Here is a 19,695-nt window from a genome sequence, read left to right as displayed (position 1 = left end):
TTGTTCCTCCCAATTGTTCAGAATATAGTTTTGGTGAACAAACCTAGAAAATCAAACAATAATAACAAATTCATACTACTGAGGAGGTGGTAAGGGAATAGGCCAGTGAAGCTAGAGTTGAAAAGATCCCCAAGCCTGAAAACCTCAAACATAACTTAATGTAAAGCCTTTTGCCCTTCTGCTCTCTGACATTTCCTCTATTCAACACAAATGTTTTCTCAAATATTCTGCTAGGGTACAATTCCAGAGCTAGTTATATGAGTTGCTATTACCACAAAAATAAGCCCATGGGTTCCAAGAGTAGCCCTACATACCACTGAGAGAAATAAAAATTTGTTTTAAATAAGGCTTGTGAGACCAAAATCGGTCAGAGAAGGACAAGAAGAAATCCCACATTTTTCTTTCCCAAGAACTCTCTCAGAATTCCAGCATTTCATTTACTGTTCAGAAAATAATGAGGGAATTAGGAGGCCAAGGATCACCAGCCTAAGTTTTAATAAAAAAAAAAATCTGCATTGCCAATTAAAGATAAAATCAACCCAAATAATAACAAAAGGTGATCATAAGCCACTCATTTGCATTTTCAAGGTCAACTATTCTGACTCCAATCTTTCTGCTATTCCTGACTAATAATAAGCTAATTAACATACAGCTCTCAAATAATAAACAACAAATTCAATATCCTTAAAACAAATTGCTTATATGCCTGACTGAAGTGCTGTAAATGTGCATACTGCCACAAAAAGGTTAGTTATATTTAAATAAAAAGTAAAATTTTAAATTTGTAGATAATTGTGTGATCATGAAAAATTACTTATTAAAAAGTAATTATTTATCTTACTGGGCAAAGTAAGTCATAATAATAATAATAATATTAATAACAACAGCTAACACTGATATAGCATTTTTAAGGTTTGTAAAACACATCACAAATATTATCTTATTTTATCCTTACAATAGCCCTAGAAGGTAGTTGCTGAATTTATGCCTATTTAACAGATCAGAAAAACTGAGGCAAGTTGGAAGTAATGATGTAATCTAACCTAAAAGTGCTCCAGTTCTAACAATCCTGTCTGCCAATAATTGTAGAGGATTAGTAATCCTAAAGCCCTCTGATTTAAGAGTAAGTCCTTTGGCCTAGAAATGTAATAATATTTTTCCCTTGGATTTTAGGAAAGATATATAACTAATCCAGAAGTCCTTTGACCTAAGAGTGCTCTTGTTCCAATAGTCTGTCAATGATTGCAAAGTTTTCTGGCCTTAGAATGATCCTACAAACACTACTGACTATCAGATAATCTACTGGTCAGCAATAACCAAGTTCCTGAGACAATAATGAATAAGTTAACCACCGCTCAAATCTACCTGAAAGTCATAAAATTATCAAATAAGTAATATGAAGCTCTGACCAATTTTGCCCTATAAAACTATCCTATGCTCTTAAGCCCCTTCCTAATTTCTTTTGGAACTTAGCCCACTGCAATTGGCATTGTAATTACAATAAACTTTACCCCTTTGACTAGGATATGGGCTGCAAATTCTTTTGAGACACCTTGCAACATCAGTCTGTGACCCCAAACTTTTGGAGTCCCCTTTCCCAACTTCAACAATATCATGACTTGATCAGGGTTACACAGTGTAGTTTGTTGGGTTTGAAATTGTTTTCCTGACTCCAGGGTTCGGCACTCTAACCACTATGCCACCTGGCTGCCTAATTAAAAGAGTTTTTTTTTTTTTTAATTCTGATTTTGGACTTCTAATTTATAATCACAAAGTAAAATGAAAGGATAAGTAAATGTTCAACTATCTAAAGGTTCAATTTATTTATTTTTCTTTTTTTAGTGCATGAGGTTTGAGGAGATGGAGCTAGCAAAAGATAACAACTGAAGGGACTAACACTCTTATTTACCATCAAGAAAGACTTAAAAAGGAAGTAGGATTACAAGAGCTTTTCTACTAATGAGAGGGGCAAAGCATGAACAAATAATTTGAGGAATGCAGTCCAACAGATAAAGACAATTCAGAGGAGAGTCAGGATTGCAGGAGCTCTTTCAAACCCCAAAGGGGCAACAAGATAGCACAGTGGATAGAGTGCCAGTACTGGAGTCAGGAAACCTTAAGTTCATATCCAGTCTCAGACACTTTCCAAATTTGTGAACCTGAGCAAACCACTTAACCTGTTTGCCTCAGTTTCCTCATCTGTAAAATGGGCTGGAGAAAGAAATGACTAACCCCAAATGAAGCCATAAAGAATTGGACAAAACTGAACAACAACAAAAGCCTAATAAGCAAATAATAATAATTTTCATGACGAAATTGTTTTAGACAGATCATCAATGCCACATTTTAAAATCTATTTTTAATGAGAAGAATACAATACTTAAATCAAAACAGTCTCTCTTGATGAAAAGATTTGTAATATGCAAATAACATCAGATATTCTAGGATGATTTACTATTTCTCTACTAAAGTAATACATGTTGCACTTCTCCAACAGTTCATATCGAAATTCATATTTAAATTTGTGCTTTCTTTTCCTCATGTGTACTAGACTGGCAAGATGGTGAAAAGATGATAGTCATTTCTGCATTCTTAACATAAATATTCAGATGGCAGATGAAGAATAAATCTTTTTATTGTCTATGTATGAATACAATAAGTAGAAAGGAGATGTAAAATAAATACAAATAAAGATTTATACACACAAGTTGCTTTAGGTGAAACACTTAATATGAAGCTGTTACCCCTGACACTGCTTAAACAATAAAGCCCATAAAATGTTTATAGAAATATAATATGCACAGGAAAAAAAAACCACTTCTCCCACCACTATGACTGAGTTTTGTTGAAGACAATTTGCTGGCAAATGACTTTCCAAACTTTAAAAAGTCTAATGATAAAAGGAAATAAAGAAAAGGGTAGTGAATCTGAAAATTCAAACCTATCAATCTGGGATTTCATTTGCATTTCTATAGTGATAACACAGTTCTATTTATCTAGCTCCAGTCTTTCCTTGACTTTCAATCCTGTATCACCAATAGCTTATTAGACATTTCAAACTGCATGTGCGGGAGACATCTCAAACTCAAGATATACAAAATATAACTCACTGCAACCCCATCCATCTTCTAAACTTTTTTCTTTCTATTGCCAGAACCTCTAAACTTCATGTTTTCCAGATCCTTAAAGCTAGTGTTATTCTCAACTTCTCACTCTGCCATTCCACACATTTGATCCGTTGCCAAATCATGCTGTTTCTACCTTCACATCTCTCATGTCCAAATTCTTCTCTCTAGTCACACAGCTACCATACTAGACTAGGCCCTTCATCAGTTTCCATGACAATTACTACAATTTCCTCCTAATAAATCTCTGCCTCAAGCCTTACTTTACTTCAATTTATTTTCCACAGGGCTACAAATGATATTTTTTCCCAAAGCATGGGTATGAACTGCCATTCTCCTATTCAAACTCTAATGATTTCCCATTGCTTTTAAAATCAAATTTAAAACTACTTTGTTTAGCTTTTACAGCTCTTCACAAGCTAATCCAAAACTTTATTTCTAGTCTCACTGGTAATTTCTTCTCTTCCTAAACACTGAAATCCACCTGTCTTCTTTGTTCTTTACACACCACCCCCTACTCTCTTAGCTTCATGTCTTTGCACTGGCTGCCTGTCACATCTAGAATATATGCCCTCCTTACCTCTACCTGACAGAATCTCTTTTTTCCTTCAAAGTGCTGCTCAAGCACCTATAGGTACTATAGAAAGCTTTCCCTGGTCTTCTCATCTTTTAAGGCCTCCTTTCTCAAATGATACACACACACACACACACACACACACACACACGATTTCTTTACAATTATTTCTTTTATATTTATTCTGTACATGTTGTTGTTCAGTTATATCTGACTCTTGATGACTCTATATGGGGTTTTCTTAGCAAAAATATAAGTAATTTGCTATTTCCTTCCTCATCTTACAGATGAAAAAATTGAAGTAAATAGGGTTAAGTAACTTATCCAGGGTCATATAACTAGTAAGTATCTGTGAACATATTTGAACTCATGAAGATGAGTTTTGTTGACTCTAGGGCCAGCGCTGTACACATTATGCAACTACGTGTGTGTGTGTGTGTGTGTGTGTGTGTGTGTGTGCGTGTTTCCTCATCAGAATATGAGTTCCTTTTGAGTAGCAGGAATTTTACCATTCATCTAATTTTTATTTCCAGTACCTTGCATAATGACTGGTGTATAATTGGTAATTATTAAGTGCTTGTTGATTGACTAATTAATAAAAAGCTCTTTCCTAAACTTACTCTCCAGTTCCCAGACTGGCCACTTAGTAACTTGTTAACACTAAGCATTGGATTATAGGCTGGTAAAAACAAACAAACAAAAAAAGAATAATCATTAACCTTAATATGTTTAAATCTGAATGGTTTGGAAGATGAACACAAAGGGAAACACAGATAATTTTTTTTTTTTGCTCATAAAGACAAAATAATTTTCATGGGGTTGAAGAATATTAACATTGAGGGACTGAAAGGTCTCTTGTTGTCAGTGGTACTTGAGTTGAAACTTTAAGAGAACTAAGCATTCATAAGAGGCAGATAACGAAGGGTAGTCTATGCAAAGGAGCAGAAATGAGAGAAAGATGGAATGGCATATATAGGAGATTAGAAGTAGGCTAACTTGGCTAGAATAGTCATTGAATAGGGCAAAGGATTCCATTTTGCTTTTCTCCCAATCTTTCTTACTATCACCATTTAAATAATACTAGTAAAATGGAAAGACTACTGGATTTAGCCACAAAACCTGACCTCTACTTCCTATTCTTTGTTTTAATGCTTACTATTTGTATGATGGTAAACAAGGCAATCCATCTTTTAGGGCCTCAGTTTCCTTATCAATAAAATGAGAAAAATGAATGAGGATCTCCAGGGTCCCTTCAAATTCTAAATCTAACATTTTATAATCTAACTTGTAATCTTAGATCTCTTCCTCTCACTTGGAATCATAGCCCCCAAGAAAGGAGGAAAGAAAAAAAAACAAAAACAAAAACAAAAACAAAGGGAAAGGAAGTCCTGAAAGTGAAAATTACCTATAATTTGAGAACTCTCTAGTCATTTTTCTCTCTTGTCATCTTATATAGGTCATTTTGTTGCTTTTTAGAGCCACTATATTTATTTAAAAGCAAGTGACTTTGGTCATGGTCTGTAAGAGAGTTAAAACAGTTAAAATGAAATTTCTAATTAGCTATGCATTCCAGTGACTGTTTAATCCATTAACCCATTACTATCAGTAATCCAAAACTGGCTTTTACAAACAAAACAAAATCTGAATCCCCAGAAACTTTCTCATTACTTTACTTCATCCCATTATAGGGACTAGACCTCTACAAAGTATAGATTACCATCTGATATAAAATACTGTTTAGCTACAGATTGCAAATACTTGAAAATACTCACCTTCATGCAGGTTCATTTTACATATGGCATTTTAAAATTCTCAACTAAAGTCTAAATATATATTATTTACCATATTAAAGAATTCATTTGTCACTTAATTGTTTACTACAACTTAACCTGAAAGTGCCTTACATAACTAATTCAGAAGGGCAAAATAATCTTTTTAAAAATAATCTAAAATGTTTTAGGCTACATATGACATCATACAAGCATTAGGGAGGGATAGGAAGGACATATATACAAGCTGACTCACAGCACATACACATACACACAAAATAAAAGAGATATCCCCAGGGTATTACATGTGCAGATTCATGGCCAATTCTTTTACCCCACCCAGGCTGAATCAGCAGCTATGATTTTCTAATTCTGAAGAGCAAGTTTCCCCAGCCAACAGGATGTAGGGAGATGGAGTAGAAATAAAATTGAATAAAATCAAAGACTCATTAAATTGAAGTTAAAAAAAAAAAAAAAAAAAAAAGCTGCTTTTTCTCCAGCACAAGGAATGCTTATGGAAATGCGTGGAGGAAACACTTAAGCATTTTATTAGCATTTGTCCTTGCTACTAGAAAAAGTGGCCTTTAGAAACTCAAGGGATATGTTGACAGAAAGGAACTGGCCTTCTCACATTCCCAAGGTCTTACACTTCAAACAAAGAGCAAAGGGAATTTCTCCTTCTCTGTTATCTTTTGCTAGAGTAAACATCCCATTTTCATGCATGCTGCACACACAAGACAAGGTGGTTGCCAGGGTACCTGACTGAAAAAGCTAGAGCTGGGGAAGTAGATTCTAAAGTTCACCTTTAGCGCTAACTCTCCACTGGGATTGCAAATTATTGCAAGGTTTATTAGACTACTAAAATTTGTCTTAAATCCAAATATTGTAAACCTCTCTCAGTTCTGAGTCTACAAAAAACAGGAATGTTAATGCTGAACAATGAACAAAAAAGATATACCTTGCACAAGGTTATTAATCAAGGAAAAGCATCCTAAGGAAAAGCAAACCCATGACACCCAACCAGAAAAGTATGTTACCTGGAAAAAAGGCATGACTAAAGAGAAGAAGCAGAGCAAAATTCTTCATGCCTTTGCTATACATCCCACCCAATCCTCCCTGATCTGTACAAACTAAATCCAGCACCCTACTCATTCTTCAAGGCACAGTTCAAGCCCTGAGTTTTTCATAAAGGTCTCTTTACCACCTATGTCTCTTTCTCCTAAATTCCTACAGTTTTTGCTACAGCAAAATAAATAGTCAGTATATATTTATTTCATTACTACACGGGGTTTTTGTAATTTAATTCAGAATACTGGAGACTTTATACTATTATGTAGTTCATCCTATTTTGTATCTTTGAGACTGGTTCATATATTACAGATTGTAATGATCTTCTACTTTGTTTCTATTAATCAAGTCTGGTTTCTTGCCTATACTAGATATTTGCTTGTACCATTCCCTATGTCATTCATTTCTTTTCAGGCGGCTTTAACCTAGAACCATGGGTTTTGTATGGTATCTAAGTATTTCCACGTTACAATAAGCTCCTATGTCATCTCTGCTGTCACCTAGCCCAGACATGGAATGCTAAGATAGTTATATAGTCAAGAAATAAATACACTGTTAGGCTGTGAAGTCCTTTCTCAAATCAAACTGCCAACTATTCCAACTTGTTTTGCAGAGAGTACAACTCCATTGGGCTGGCCACATCACTCAAATGCCAAATGTACACTTGCCAAAAAGATTCTTTTATGGAGAACTCACACAAGTAAGAGGCAAGAACTCACAAGGAGTTCAGAAAAGTGATACAAGGACACCCTCAAGATCTCTCTTAAGAACTTTAGAATCAATTTTATGACACTGGCATAGGACCACCAAGCATGGTGTGCCCTCATCAGAGAAGGTGTTTTGCACAAAGAGTATAGCAGAATTAAAGTAGCTAAAGGAAAAGTGAGAAACACTAAATGAGAGCCACTATCCCAAATGTTCATACAGACTAACCTGTGGCAAAGCATTCTGAGCTCATATTGGTCTGATTAGCCACAATCGGACACGCTATAACTCAACTCTAACATAACGATATTATTTTGGTCCTCTTTCAGAACAAACAGCAACCAACCAACCATGCTGTGTGTATACATGTGTATGACATATATCAAAACAAAGACAAGAGGCTAAGCATAACCAATTGAAGTAGGGAAATAGGTAAGATAGATAGATATCTCTCTCTCTTTATATAGGTGACCCAAGAAAAGTCGTTTTAAACCATTAACAAGTTAGTATTCCCAGATCATTATATCCTCTTGTTAAACCCAGGACTTGAACCAGCTAATACAATTAGCATAGAATTGAAAGATTTCTGCAATCAAGAACTACTATACAGAATTAATATAAAACACAGAATTACCTTGAATCATTGTTTATTATGGCATTTGCTTTAATGTCTCATCTGTAAAATAAAGTAATACTTGAATAAGAAGTTCCCAGAGACATTTCCAGCACTAAGTTTATGATACTGTATTAGATTTCTGTTTATCCATATTTGCTGATTCACTGGTTTTGTCTGACAAGATCTTTTGAGGTCCTATTATTGAACATTTGTGTTACTTTTCAAATTTGTTTCTTCTAGCCATTTGCTAATCCTATGAGATGAGGCATCAATAACTTCATCTAATCATTAATTAAAATTATTGAACAACAAAAGATCAAAGATCTCTGAGTACTCTACTACATCCCAAAGTCAACTCCAACCCAATAATGAATATTCTTTACATCCAAATGATTTAACCAATTCTGAGTTTAACAAATTTTTACAATCATTTCATTCACATCTCTATCTTATACACAAAAAACATGAAAGACAAAGAATAAGACATGAAACTAAGACTAAAAAGTATGAAAAACCAAGTATATAAAATTAAGTGATTTGCCAAAATCTAGGTCAAATATGTCTACACCATTCACCTGATCCTGACACTATCAAAAAAGAAAACAAAGATAATCTGATATGAATTGGCCTTGATGAAACCATTAATAGCTCACAGATCCATTCTATACTTTTTAGATACATTATTTATACATCCCTAATGATATAATTCTACAATTTTGCCAGGAAGACAAATGACCTAAAGCTAAGATCTGCCCATTCTTTCAGTTATCTGGAATGTAATTCACCAGGACCTGATGATGTAAACTTACTGAAAGCTGGTAGATATTCTTTATGATAGTCCCCTTATTTGGATTTCAACTCTATTAAGCATTTTTAAAAATTAAAACATCCTTTCTAGTCAGAAGATCATTTTCCTTGGGAGAGGAAACAGGAGCAGAATGAACTGTTGGATACTTCTATAAATTCTCTATCGTCCCTTTTCATCACCCCAAATTCTAAGTGGTGGTTCCTCGTCTACTTTGCTTCTTCTCTTTTTCTCATCACATATAAAAATCTCTTTTGTTGTACCCAGCATCATGACTAGCCTTACCTCCTCCTAAGCTTTTATGTTTCTGGTACAATTCTTATAGGATCTTAACATTCTTGTATTCATCCTGCATTACTTTTTTTTCTTTCTTCAGTTTTCCATGTATATCTTTTAAAAATTAAGTTTTTCAATAAGTTCCCTGTTTCTTGATCTCTTTGGAAATCTTTTATTTTCCTCATTGGAATTATTTTTATTAACATTTTCAGATTTCATTCTTGAGAGCTTTTCATTCTTCTGGAGCTTATATCCCCTACAGAATTTTAGTCCATGGGATTCTAAGATGAAGTAATCCCTTCTCTAGAAAGTTCATATTGTTTCTATTTCAGCAAATAGTTCATACTTGTTCATCAGAATACTTCTAGAATGAATGGTTATCCTTGTTATTAATATAATCTTTAGAAGAATGAAATTATCATTGAATAAATCCAAGGATGTACCAACTCCCATCCCATTATCTCTTGCTTCTGTGATTTATTTTAGATGTCCCCGAGTGCTTCCCTTAATTTCAGGTAGTCAGTAGTATAACCTGCTTTTTTCTCAATTTTATTGACCATTTCCCAAATTTTCTGTACTGGAGTTTCTCAGTCCTGATTTCTAAATTTTCTCAGAATATATTTCTTAATATACAGTGCTACTTCCACACTCAGCACATATTTTGACTACTCCGCTCCTTTTGAATGCGATATACACTTCCAAAGTCATTCTCCAGTGATGAGTTCCATTCCATCAAATAAAAAAGCTATCTCTGAGGTCAAATTTACTTCCTTGCATTTCTAGTTTATCTAGTTTATTATCCATACTTTGTACACTTTTGTAAAAAGACATCTGAAGCCACTGATTTTGGTGTCTTTAGCCTTTCTTTGATTTGGAATCCTGTTCCCTACTATTTTTCTTTCAATATTTTAGGAGTCACTTTCTATGGTATCTAGTTTAGTAGGTATATGTAAAATATTTTCTCTTTGAAAGTCTCTGCAATTTAACTTTGCAAAATTGAATAACAAATAAGAAAAAAGATGTAGAAAAAAAGAGATTGGGATAGACAAAGCTTTCTTTTGAGGGGTATCCTACTGCTTTCCCAACTGATAACCTAGCCAGACAAAAATCTGAAATCTCTGTGCCTACAGTACAGGTGAAGAGCAGTGAATTAAATAGATGCTTATTATGGCCAGTATTGTGCCTTAACTCCTGCTGTCATTTGAACTTATTGAAAAAAAAAAAAACAAAACTTGAGGATGCAATCTGAGAGATGCTAAAAGCAGGTAAAGGTGTGTACAGCTTCCAATAATAAAAACCCTTAATAAAAAAAGGTTTTCACAGCCAAGGCTTAACAGGGACAAAAGAAGCTTAAACAAATAGAATAATTGTCAGTCCCTCTCCCCTATAAAATAGGAGGCTTATTTTATAATTACATGTTTAAAAACAAATCTATGTTTTTGTAACTAATATTCAGCTTATAAGTTTTTCTATTATAGTTCTATTTCAATGTCTCATTGGGGCAGGGAGATGACTTTGGATTCTAAAAGGTTTTGTTGGCAGCACTTAAGTTTTGACAAATTCTATTAAGCTAAAAAAAAACCCTGTAAATGCAGACCAGGTGATAGACTATGGGAGGATCAACTCAGGTAAATTCCTAATTGCTTACTCTTGTGAAGGCCACAGCCACATATCAAATCACACTCTAAAGCATAGCAATTCAATAAATTATAATAATAGTAATGACAGTGAATCTCCTAATAATTTATCATGAGGAAGTAACACATCAAATCATGGTCTAAAGCAAAAAAACAAACATAGCTGACAATTTAAAAGGTGATATATTCTAGAATTAAAGTTGCATAGCTCTATGCAAAAACAAAACAAAAAAGCCAGGAGATTTATGTATTGAAAGAACATGATATAATCATGTGAAATAGCCCTTTAGTATTAAATAAGGAATTATATGTTTTTGTTTACCAGATGTAAACTTATATTTCACATCCAATATTATTATTTTCAAAAATTTTCTAGGTTGGATCTTATGGCTTATAAGAACTCCTATTGTTTGTGCACTGTGTTTAATTTTTAAAAAATCAATTATGATAAACTCAAACATTTGAATACCTGAAAGTACTGTGTAAATATGAGTTATTAACATACTTTCTTAGCCAACCATGATGTTAATATAAATGAGAGATCTATAAAGTTTCCACTGTATTCTTAAGTTAAGGAAGTTTGGCATCCCTAAAAGTCAAAAGTGGATATTTAAGCTCACATATTTATTCTATTCCAATCTTCTCACTATCACTGATGTTAAAAAAACTAAATGAAAGCTCAGCTGACTGTGACATTGTTAAATGCTGAAGAAAGGTGGCAAAGCAAATGATCCCTGCCCTATATGGATTTTCCATTTAAAATAGACACTGATGTGTGGAAACAAAGTGACGGTCAACAATGCACACTCTGGATAAGTTTATTACCCAAATTAAAAGCATTGACATTATTGATCAGTGCAATGGAAAATACATTCTGTGAGACAAAACAAGGAACCTATGGGAATTATGTTAAGTACAGTGAAAACAGAAGGAATCTTGATCCTTATTTTACATGGTAGAGAAAAGCTTTTAGGGAAGCATCAGACATTATGGTTTCCTAAAGTATTTTTGAAAGATAGAAAGAGTATCTGGCTGGATTCCAGATGTGGCTCAAAAGAACATCTGGAAACATTAATTTTATAAATGATGAAAGAATAACAATAGTTAACATTTATGTCACTTTTTAACAGTTTCAAAAGCAATTACATAAGTTATTATATTTTCATGACAATTGTGTAATAAGTGGCTACTGCTATTTCATGTTAGAGAAAAGGAAACTGAGGCTGAGAAAGTCATTAACCTGCCCAATTTCACAGAACCAGAAAGTATTTGAGGCAGGATTTGAACTTTGGTTTTTCTCTCCTCCAAGAAATAGTGGAAAGAGTCAGAAAGAGGACAGAATTATTAAATTAATTGTATTAAAAAATACAATTATAGTTGGTTATGAAGGCCTTGAAGCAGGGAGAGAAAATTTTAGTTTTTGGTTGACAAGGCAATGGGAAAGGGACTTATGGGAGGAGTTGGACTGTCACAGCAATCAGTAGAGAAGACCCCTTTGACAATCATGTTACAGAGCAAGGAGATAAAAATGAGGGTGTACAGCTGAAAGGGTACTGTAAGAAGGCTTGGAAAAAATGGTCCCCCTCCAACACTTAAAATGCCTGACTTACAAATAGTCATTATTTACCTCTAAAGGTACATCCCAATCTGAGAATTGCTTCCCTCCTGGCTCAGTTCAGAAACTCCCAATTTTACTGAGGAACAATTTTTTTTCTGGGTTCATCCCTTCTGAATCAGCTTCTCAAAAATATTCTGTCCCTAAATAACTTTTTTTCTTCTTTCTGGCCACCACTGAATTGGACTGTCACTGTTTTTGTTTATCACTAAAGACCCAGTCCCCTTTTTATCATCACCCACCAATATGAGCCATTTGCTCAAGATCTGAATGCTCATGACTCTGATAAAATATATTCAGAACACTGTTACCTCAACTAAAAATCTGACTCCATCACTGATGGTCAGCCCCTAAATCCAGATATTTTCCTCACAATTCTCACTTCCCTTTGGCTTTAGGCTCTTTTCCCTGCATTTCAGGAAAACTCCAGGAATTGTGATCCAACTGCTTTGTCAAACACAATAACAGAGAGCATACAGTCAGTGCTCTTAATGTTCAAGAAACAATTAAACTTCTGAAAAATGACTTATAAACTTATATAACACTATCCATTTGTAAACTGTAGACTCTGATAAAACTATCTAACAACAAATTTAAAGAGATGAATGGAGCCTAAAAAGCTATAAAATGAACAATTAAATGGGGCAAATGTGATAATTAGGGAAGGGGGACTCGAGGTGAAATAAGAAACATTTATCTGATATATTGAATATGGAGCAAAGTGCAGTAAAATCTGAAAACAATTTTACAGATTAAAACATTTTAAAACTAGTTAAATTAGTTGCATTTTGCTAAATTTCGACCTGCCTCCCTTCCATCTTCCCAATCCTAAACTAGAGGTCAACATTTAACACAGATATATATGTGAAACAAACAATATATACTTCCACATATTACTTCTTTTTCTGGAGGTGGATAGAATCTTCCGTCAGAGTCTTTGTGGCTAACTTGAATAGTCATCTTGCTCAGAATAGCTTAATCATTCACAGTTACTCTTTAAATAATACTGCTGTTACTGTACAAACAATGTTTTCTTGGTTCTGCTTATTTCATTTAAGTCCTTCCATGTTGTTTTTTAAATCAATCTGCTCACCATTTCTTATAGCACAGTAGTATTTCTTCATAATCAAAAATGATAATTTATTCAGTTATTTCCCCAAATGATGGACATCATTTGTGGTGGCATTTGCCATCACCAAGAGAAGTACTATAACCATTTTAGAGCCTATAGGTCCTTTTCCCTTTTCCTGAACACTTTGAGAAATAGACCAAGGTGGTATGGCTGAGTCAAAGGGCATATACAGTTTTACAATTCTTTGGGTATGATTCCAGATTATTCTCCAAAATGGTAGTTTACAGTTCCACCAAACAATATATCAGGATCCCAATTTTTCCACAACCCCTCCAACATTTGTTATTTTCCCCTTTTATCATTTTAGCCGGGGGTGAGATGGTATCTTAAAGTTGCTTTAATTTGCATTTCTCTAATCAATAATGATTCAGAGCATTTTTATATAACTATGTATACCTTGATTTCTTTTTCCAAAAACCGCCTGTTTATACTCTTTGACCATTTGTCAACTGAGAAATGACTTAAATTCTCACAAATTTAGTGCTTCTCTAATTATTTCCTGTATGAGACCTTTATATGAGAAACAGTCTACAAATTACCACCCAAATTTTCTGCTTTCCTTCTAGTCTAAGCTACTCTGGTTTTATTTATTCAAAACATTTTTTAGTTAACAAAATCAAAATTTTTTTGTATCTCGCAACTCTCTCTATCTCATTTATTCATAAATTTTCATATCCCATAAATCTTCCAGAAAATATGTCCTATGTTCTTGTAATTTATTTATGATATTATTCTTCAGATTTTAACCTGGGAAATTTTAAAAGCTGGAGAGATAAATTATCAGTCATAAATAAGCTACACCTATTGCCATTAGTTTATTAAAGGCTTTTTGATTTGATTATGAAAATGATATCTACTGAAAGGTTTAGGTATACCTTCCAAAAATCATATTGCTTTTTTGCCAAAACTGAAGATATAAAATACCATTTCCAGATATAAAAGTATTTCCATAAAAGGAGAGAATCAGGAGAAAAATGTATTCAAGGAATCCAAAATTGTAAAGAAAAACAAAAAGCTGAAAGATGTTAATACTATAATCAATACATTTAGCCAATTATGATTTCAGAAGCCAAGAGTCCACCATCTTGGCACAGAGATAAGACTACAATATAGGCAAAAAGATAGAATTTTTAAAAATGTGTGAATTTATTTTTCATGATCATACTCATTTGTTACAGGAGAGGGATTTTATTTTCCCTTGGAGAGGCAAGAGTTGAATTTGAGGAATAGGAAAAGAGAGTGATTATAATAGTAATAAAATAAAGAAAAGGAAAAAAAATTGTTAACAAATCAGAAACAGAAAAGTTCAAAAGTATTCATAGAAAAGCTGAGTAGTGTTGAAACCAACATGGTAAATTTGAAGTATTAAAAACCAAACTATACATAAATTCACATATTCATTTTATTTCTCTTTTTATAATGGAACTATTAACACTTTTGGAAAAAAACAACCTGACTTTTTTTCCTTGTTTATATCTTTGACTTAAAAAAATCAACACACTTATACGACCATAAATTCTACTTCTTGTTTAATCAAAGAAAGAAACCAAAACCAAAACATTTCTACTCCCCTTCTGGAAAGGCAAATTATCCTAGCTACAGAGAAGAAGTTATTCTAATTTTGAACTATTTATCAGGGAAAAAAATTTCTTAGGCTTCAAAAGCTTGAACAACCTAATATTAACTTAAATACACTTGACAAAAGACCTTGATATAATTAATTTGGAATTAATCAGAGAATTAAAACCTTTGTTACATAAGAAGTCCCTGTAACATATAAGAAACTGATTAAAATTAATTTTTTTAAAAGCTCCATTTCTCTAGTGGATACTTAGCAGTCTCAAAGTAAGAAATCTATACTATCTACAGCCATACAATAATATTCCAAATCAATGATAAGTAGATAATCACAAATTAAAGGAAGTGTGCGATTTCATCTTACTACCCATAAGATCAGCAAAGTTGACAAAATGGGAAAAAGAAAAATGATGAAAGGGCTATCAGAAAATAGATACATTAATGTACTGTTGGTAAAGCTATGAATTGGTCAAGCCATTCTGGAAAGCTAAGTAGGCATAATACGTCCAAAGTTATTAAATTGCGCAAACTCGTTAATCCCATAATACCACTAGTAGGTTTATACCTAAAAGACATCAAAAAATAATAATAATAATAATAATAGGAAAAGGCTCTATGGATACAGAAAAAACTTTTTTTTTGTAGTAGTAAAAGTAAAATCTGAAAGGACGACCATCAATTGGGAAATAGTTGGTTACTGGCACAGTATATGAGTTCTGGTATATTATCGTAAAGGCCTATCTTATTGTTCCTGTATGAAGTCATACAAAGTAAAGTAAGCAGAAGGAGAATCTTTTATACTATAAAAACAAAATTGTAAAAACTTCAAAGACTTAAGAACTTAGAAAAATGTGTTGACTAATGATAAAGAATGAGATCTCTCTGCTGAAAGACTGGTGGTGGACTAATATGCAGAATGAGACACACTTTTGGACATGGCCAATATGGGGATATGCTTTGCCTGACTATATATATATATTTGTAATAAGGATTTTGTTTTTCTTTTGGGGGAAGGTAGAGGAAATGGGAAATATCAGGCAATGAATGATTGCTAATTAAAAATTAAAATGTAATTAAATAAAAATTCTAAAGAGTAAAAAGGAGGGAAAAAGTATTTATTAAGGACCTACTACATGCCAAGCACTGTGTTAAGCTCTTTACAAATATTACCTCAGGTAATCCTCACAACTGCCCTGTAAAGGAGGAACAATTATTACCACCATTTTATAGGTGAGGAAACTGAGGCAGATAGAAGTTAAATCAATTGTTTAGAGTTATAAAGCCAGTAAGTGTGTAGCTGAACTTAAAGTCAGGACTAAATGACTCCAGGCCCAGTACTCAATCTCTTATGCCATCTAAGCTGCCTCTGAATGAACAGTTTAAGATGCTTGAAATAATAGAGACAAGCTATCTAACAAATCCACTCACTTTAATTAGATACTGAGAGTAAAACTGATATTTCATTCTAAAGTTTATCTTTATTATATGTTGATGTTGATTATACAAATATCCTATGTGTGTTTTATGGTTTATTTGCTATAAATTTAATTTAAAGAATTCCAAAAGCTTAACTTCAATAACTAGCTTTATTTTGGAATAAAAAATGATCAAGTACAGAAGGAAAAAACATGTCACATTTGACTTGGCATTGTCTCCTATGGCTAACCATTTGGAGCCTCCAGAAAGGTCCGACACTTTTAGCCACTGCTCCATCTAGCAATCTGACATGTAGGAAGAAAATAACAAATGCTTATTGATTAAGTGGCTATTCCATCCCTATGTTTATTCTTCTTGGGGCAATTAGGTGGTACTGTGGATAGTGTCATAATTATCGTCCTGAGTTCATATATAATCTCAGATATTCACTTAATTGTGTAACTCTGGGTACGCTATTTAATCTCTGGCTCAGTTTCCTCATTTGTAAAAAGGGAATAATAACAACACCTATTTCCTAAAATTGTAAGGATCAAATGAGAAAATGATAAAGTGTTTATTACTGTGCCTGCCACATAGTAAACACTATATAAATAATAATAATAATAAATTATAATTATTGTATTCTATTGCCTCATGTTGTTAAGGAAATGGTAATTTGAACTTATGTGTGAACCTTCCTTCTTGCACTCAAAAAATGACACAGGACCACACATTGATAAATATAAAATAAAAGCAACTTACAAACTGGAAGCAGCTCCTGACACTTGGCTCGATGTTGCTGCCTCCAAAGGAGGCAACTTCACCCAGTTGCCTTGGGATTTGGATCGAATCATGCAGAAGGAGGCCCAATCTGCGCTGGTCACAAAATCCCATTGAACTTGCCACCTGCTTAAAAAGATCTACAAGAGAAAGTGCAAATAGTAAAGTGGCTGCACACTAGATTATTCTAAAAACAGTTTTTTAAAAAGAAACTTGTTAGTGACAAAGAGTTGTGTTATACAATATCATATCTACTCTATACAAGTTGCCCTAATTAGTCTAGGCAACTGGATTAATCAAAGTTATGTAAATTTAACTATTCAATAGTGAATTTAAGTATAATCCTAAAGTGAAACTTATGTCACTCAATGAAAAGGAATGTAAATTCCAAGCTTAAATAATAATATTATTGAAGATAAAAAGTGTTCATATTAGTTGAAAACTTTCTTTTAACAAAATTCCTTAAAAATACTTTAAAATACCTCCCATGTTTGGAATCAAAAGATTATTTTAAGAATTATCAAAATTGCTAACAACTGTTGAACCAAAGGATTGGCCAGAAATGGCTCATTAAATAGAGCAAAATATTTGTATGATGTTTGTGTTACTTTCAGAAATGAAATGCATTTTATATATATTAAAATAAAAAAGTTACTCCAAAAAAGCTTCAAGAGAACTAATAAACTCTTCCTACTATCAGCACAATTCCATTTTCAGGAAATATTAAGACATTCTTTAAGAATATTTACAACATACTAGTAACAAAATTTAGACCATGACCTGCTGTAGTGCCTATTTATGTTACCCAATTAATAAAAATATGTTTATCCAATGTCATGAAAATGTTTTCATATAGCCCATTCAAAAATTGTTAGTTATTGTATTCTTATCGTTTTATTAGAAAAACAATTCTTGACACATCATCATTAATTTATAATTATAGGCCCTAACACCTGTATGTGAACTAACATAGATGGCCTGATCCAAAAGAAATTCATAATCTAACAGAGAAAGTGCTATGTGAATAAGGAGAGTCTTCTGAAAGGAATCTATCAAAAATGTCTAAGGAAAAAAAACCTTAGTTTGAGAATTTTGTTTATTTACTTTCAGGACAGGATAACTATGTGCAAGAAAGACAACTCAAATATATGTCTAGAAAATGTTTAGAGTAAGACTGCCTTGCGGTCAGGGAATCTTCAATAAAGTCCTATCATAATAAAATGACAGCTCATTATGATCTCCCTCACTTCCACAGAGCCTTCCTTTACATTAGGGTGATATGATTTTGTGATTTTGTTGTTGTTCTTTTGTTTTTTTTTTTTTTAATTTAGCAAAACTAATCAACACATTGACAATATCTGAAAGTTTATGCAAATTCTATAACTATGGTCCTGTTCTCCTATGAAAGGAAGGGGATGAATTTTCTCATATTTTCCCCTGCCAAATTTTGATCCCTGGTTATTAATGAGTTGCTTTTCTGTTATAACTTGCAAATGCTGATAAACTTAAAAGACTTCAAGGACAGATGAAGTGACAGATTTTTTTTTTAGTATTGTCTAACAGAGACAGTGAGTCCATTGAGAACAGTACTGAACCTAGAATCAGAAAGACCTGAATTCAAATCCTATTGTGAATATATATTATCTGTATGGCCATGGATAAGTGTATCTCTTCTCCCGGGCTCAGTTTCCTTATTTGTAAAATGAATATAACAATATTTGATCATTGATTGGGCTCCAAATGGCTCGAAGGGAATAAAAATAGCAACTGTTTTAGCAGAAAAAAGTTATCTCCTCCCAGATTGATTTTTTTGACTGAGTAAAAGAAGTCATTCTTTGCCTCATTTTTTACCCTGGTTTTAATCACTAAATGATGTTTCCTCAGTTAAACTGAGACCTATTAAAGACCTTAGCTTTAAAAAAAACAAGGCCTCCCATTGCATCCAGGGCCATTTCCAATCGTTGTGATCTATATCTTGCCAATGGATCCAGATGGTTCTAGAGGGGAAAGTAAGGCAGGTGACCTTGCCCAGCCCTCCCTCATTTAAATCCCCTTGACTTGCATGGCACAGCATCACCTCCCTGATGACATGGTCCTCTTTGAGAACGAAGGACAAAAAAGAATCACCACTCACATAAAAATATTTGTAATACTTAACACCATAATGTGGTTGTAAAGTTCAAATAAAATGATATTTGTAAAGTATTTTAAAATTTCAAACTGCAATCTTAAATTCCAATTTTTCATATTATTATCCAAAGACCTAGCTAATTAAGTGCAGGGAGATCATCAAGAAGCTGGCTACTAGCAAGCAATTTCTTGCTCTTTTTATTTTAAATTTGCCATCTGAGTATAAAATGATGAAATCTCAGAATTTAAGGTTTATTTCAAATGGGAAACATACAGCTGAATCTCAACTCATTCTCTGTTTTCTCTCCCATCCCTAGAACTACATAATATTGTATCTGAAAGCTACCTCTGACTCATTTCTCTTTATTTCTTCTCTGTACAAACACCTACAAATACACATCAATCCCATCCACAAACAAGTAACAATTTTTTTCCTTTTAAAAAGGGCTTCCCATAAGCTAAACTGCTC

At 33.2% G+C, this 19,695-nt stretch overlaps 1 protein-coding gene across 6 annotated transcripts in view; it reads right to left on the bottom strand.

The window, feature by feature from the left end:
• DMD (dystrophin) overlaps positions 1-19,695 on the bottom strand; it is a 2,219,276-nt gene that overhangs the window by 81,412 nt on the left and 2,118,169 nt on the right. For all 6 annotated transcript variants that reach the window (XM_051991017.1, XM_051991015.1, XM_051991012.1 and 3 more), the window contains one exon: positions 17,079-17,236. In XM_051991017.1, coding sequence (XP_051846977.1) covers positions 17,079-17,236 — 158 coding nt within the window. The remainder of the gene's footprint in view (positions 1-17,078; positions 17,237-19,695) is intronic.

This window comes from Antechinus flavipes, chromosome 3, assembly GCF_016432865.1.
Source record: "Antechinus flavipes isolate AdamAnt ecotype Samford, QLD, Australia chromosome 3, AdamAnt_v2, whole genome shotgun sequence".
Classification (NCBI taxonomy): domain Eukaryota; kingdom Metazoa; phylum Chordata; class Mammalia; order Dasyuromorphia; family Dasyuridae; genus Antechinus; species Antechinus flavipes.
The sequence above is the reverse complement of the archived record's forward strand: the minus strand, read 5'-3'. Positions and strand labels throughout refer to the sequence as shown.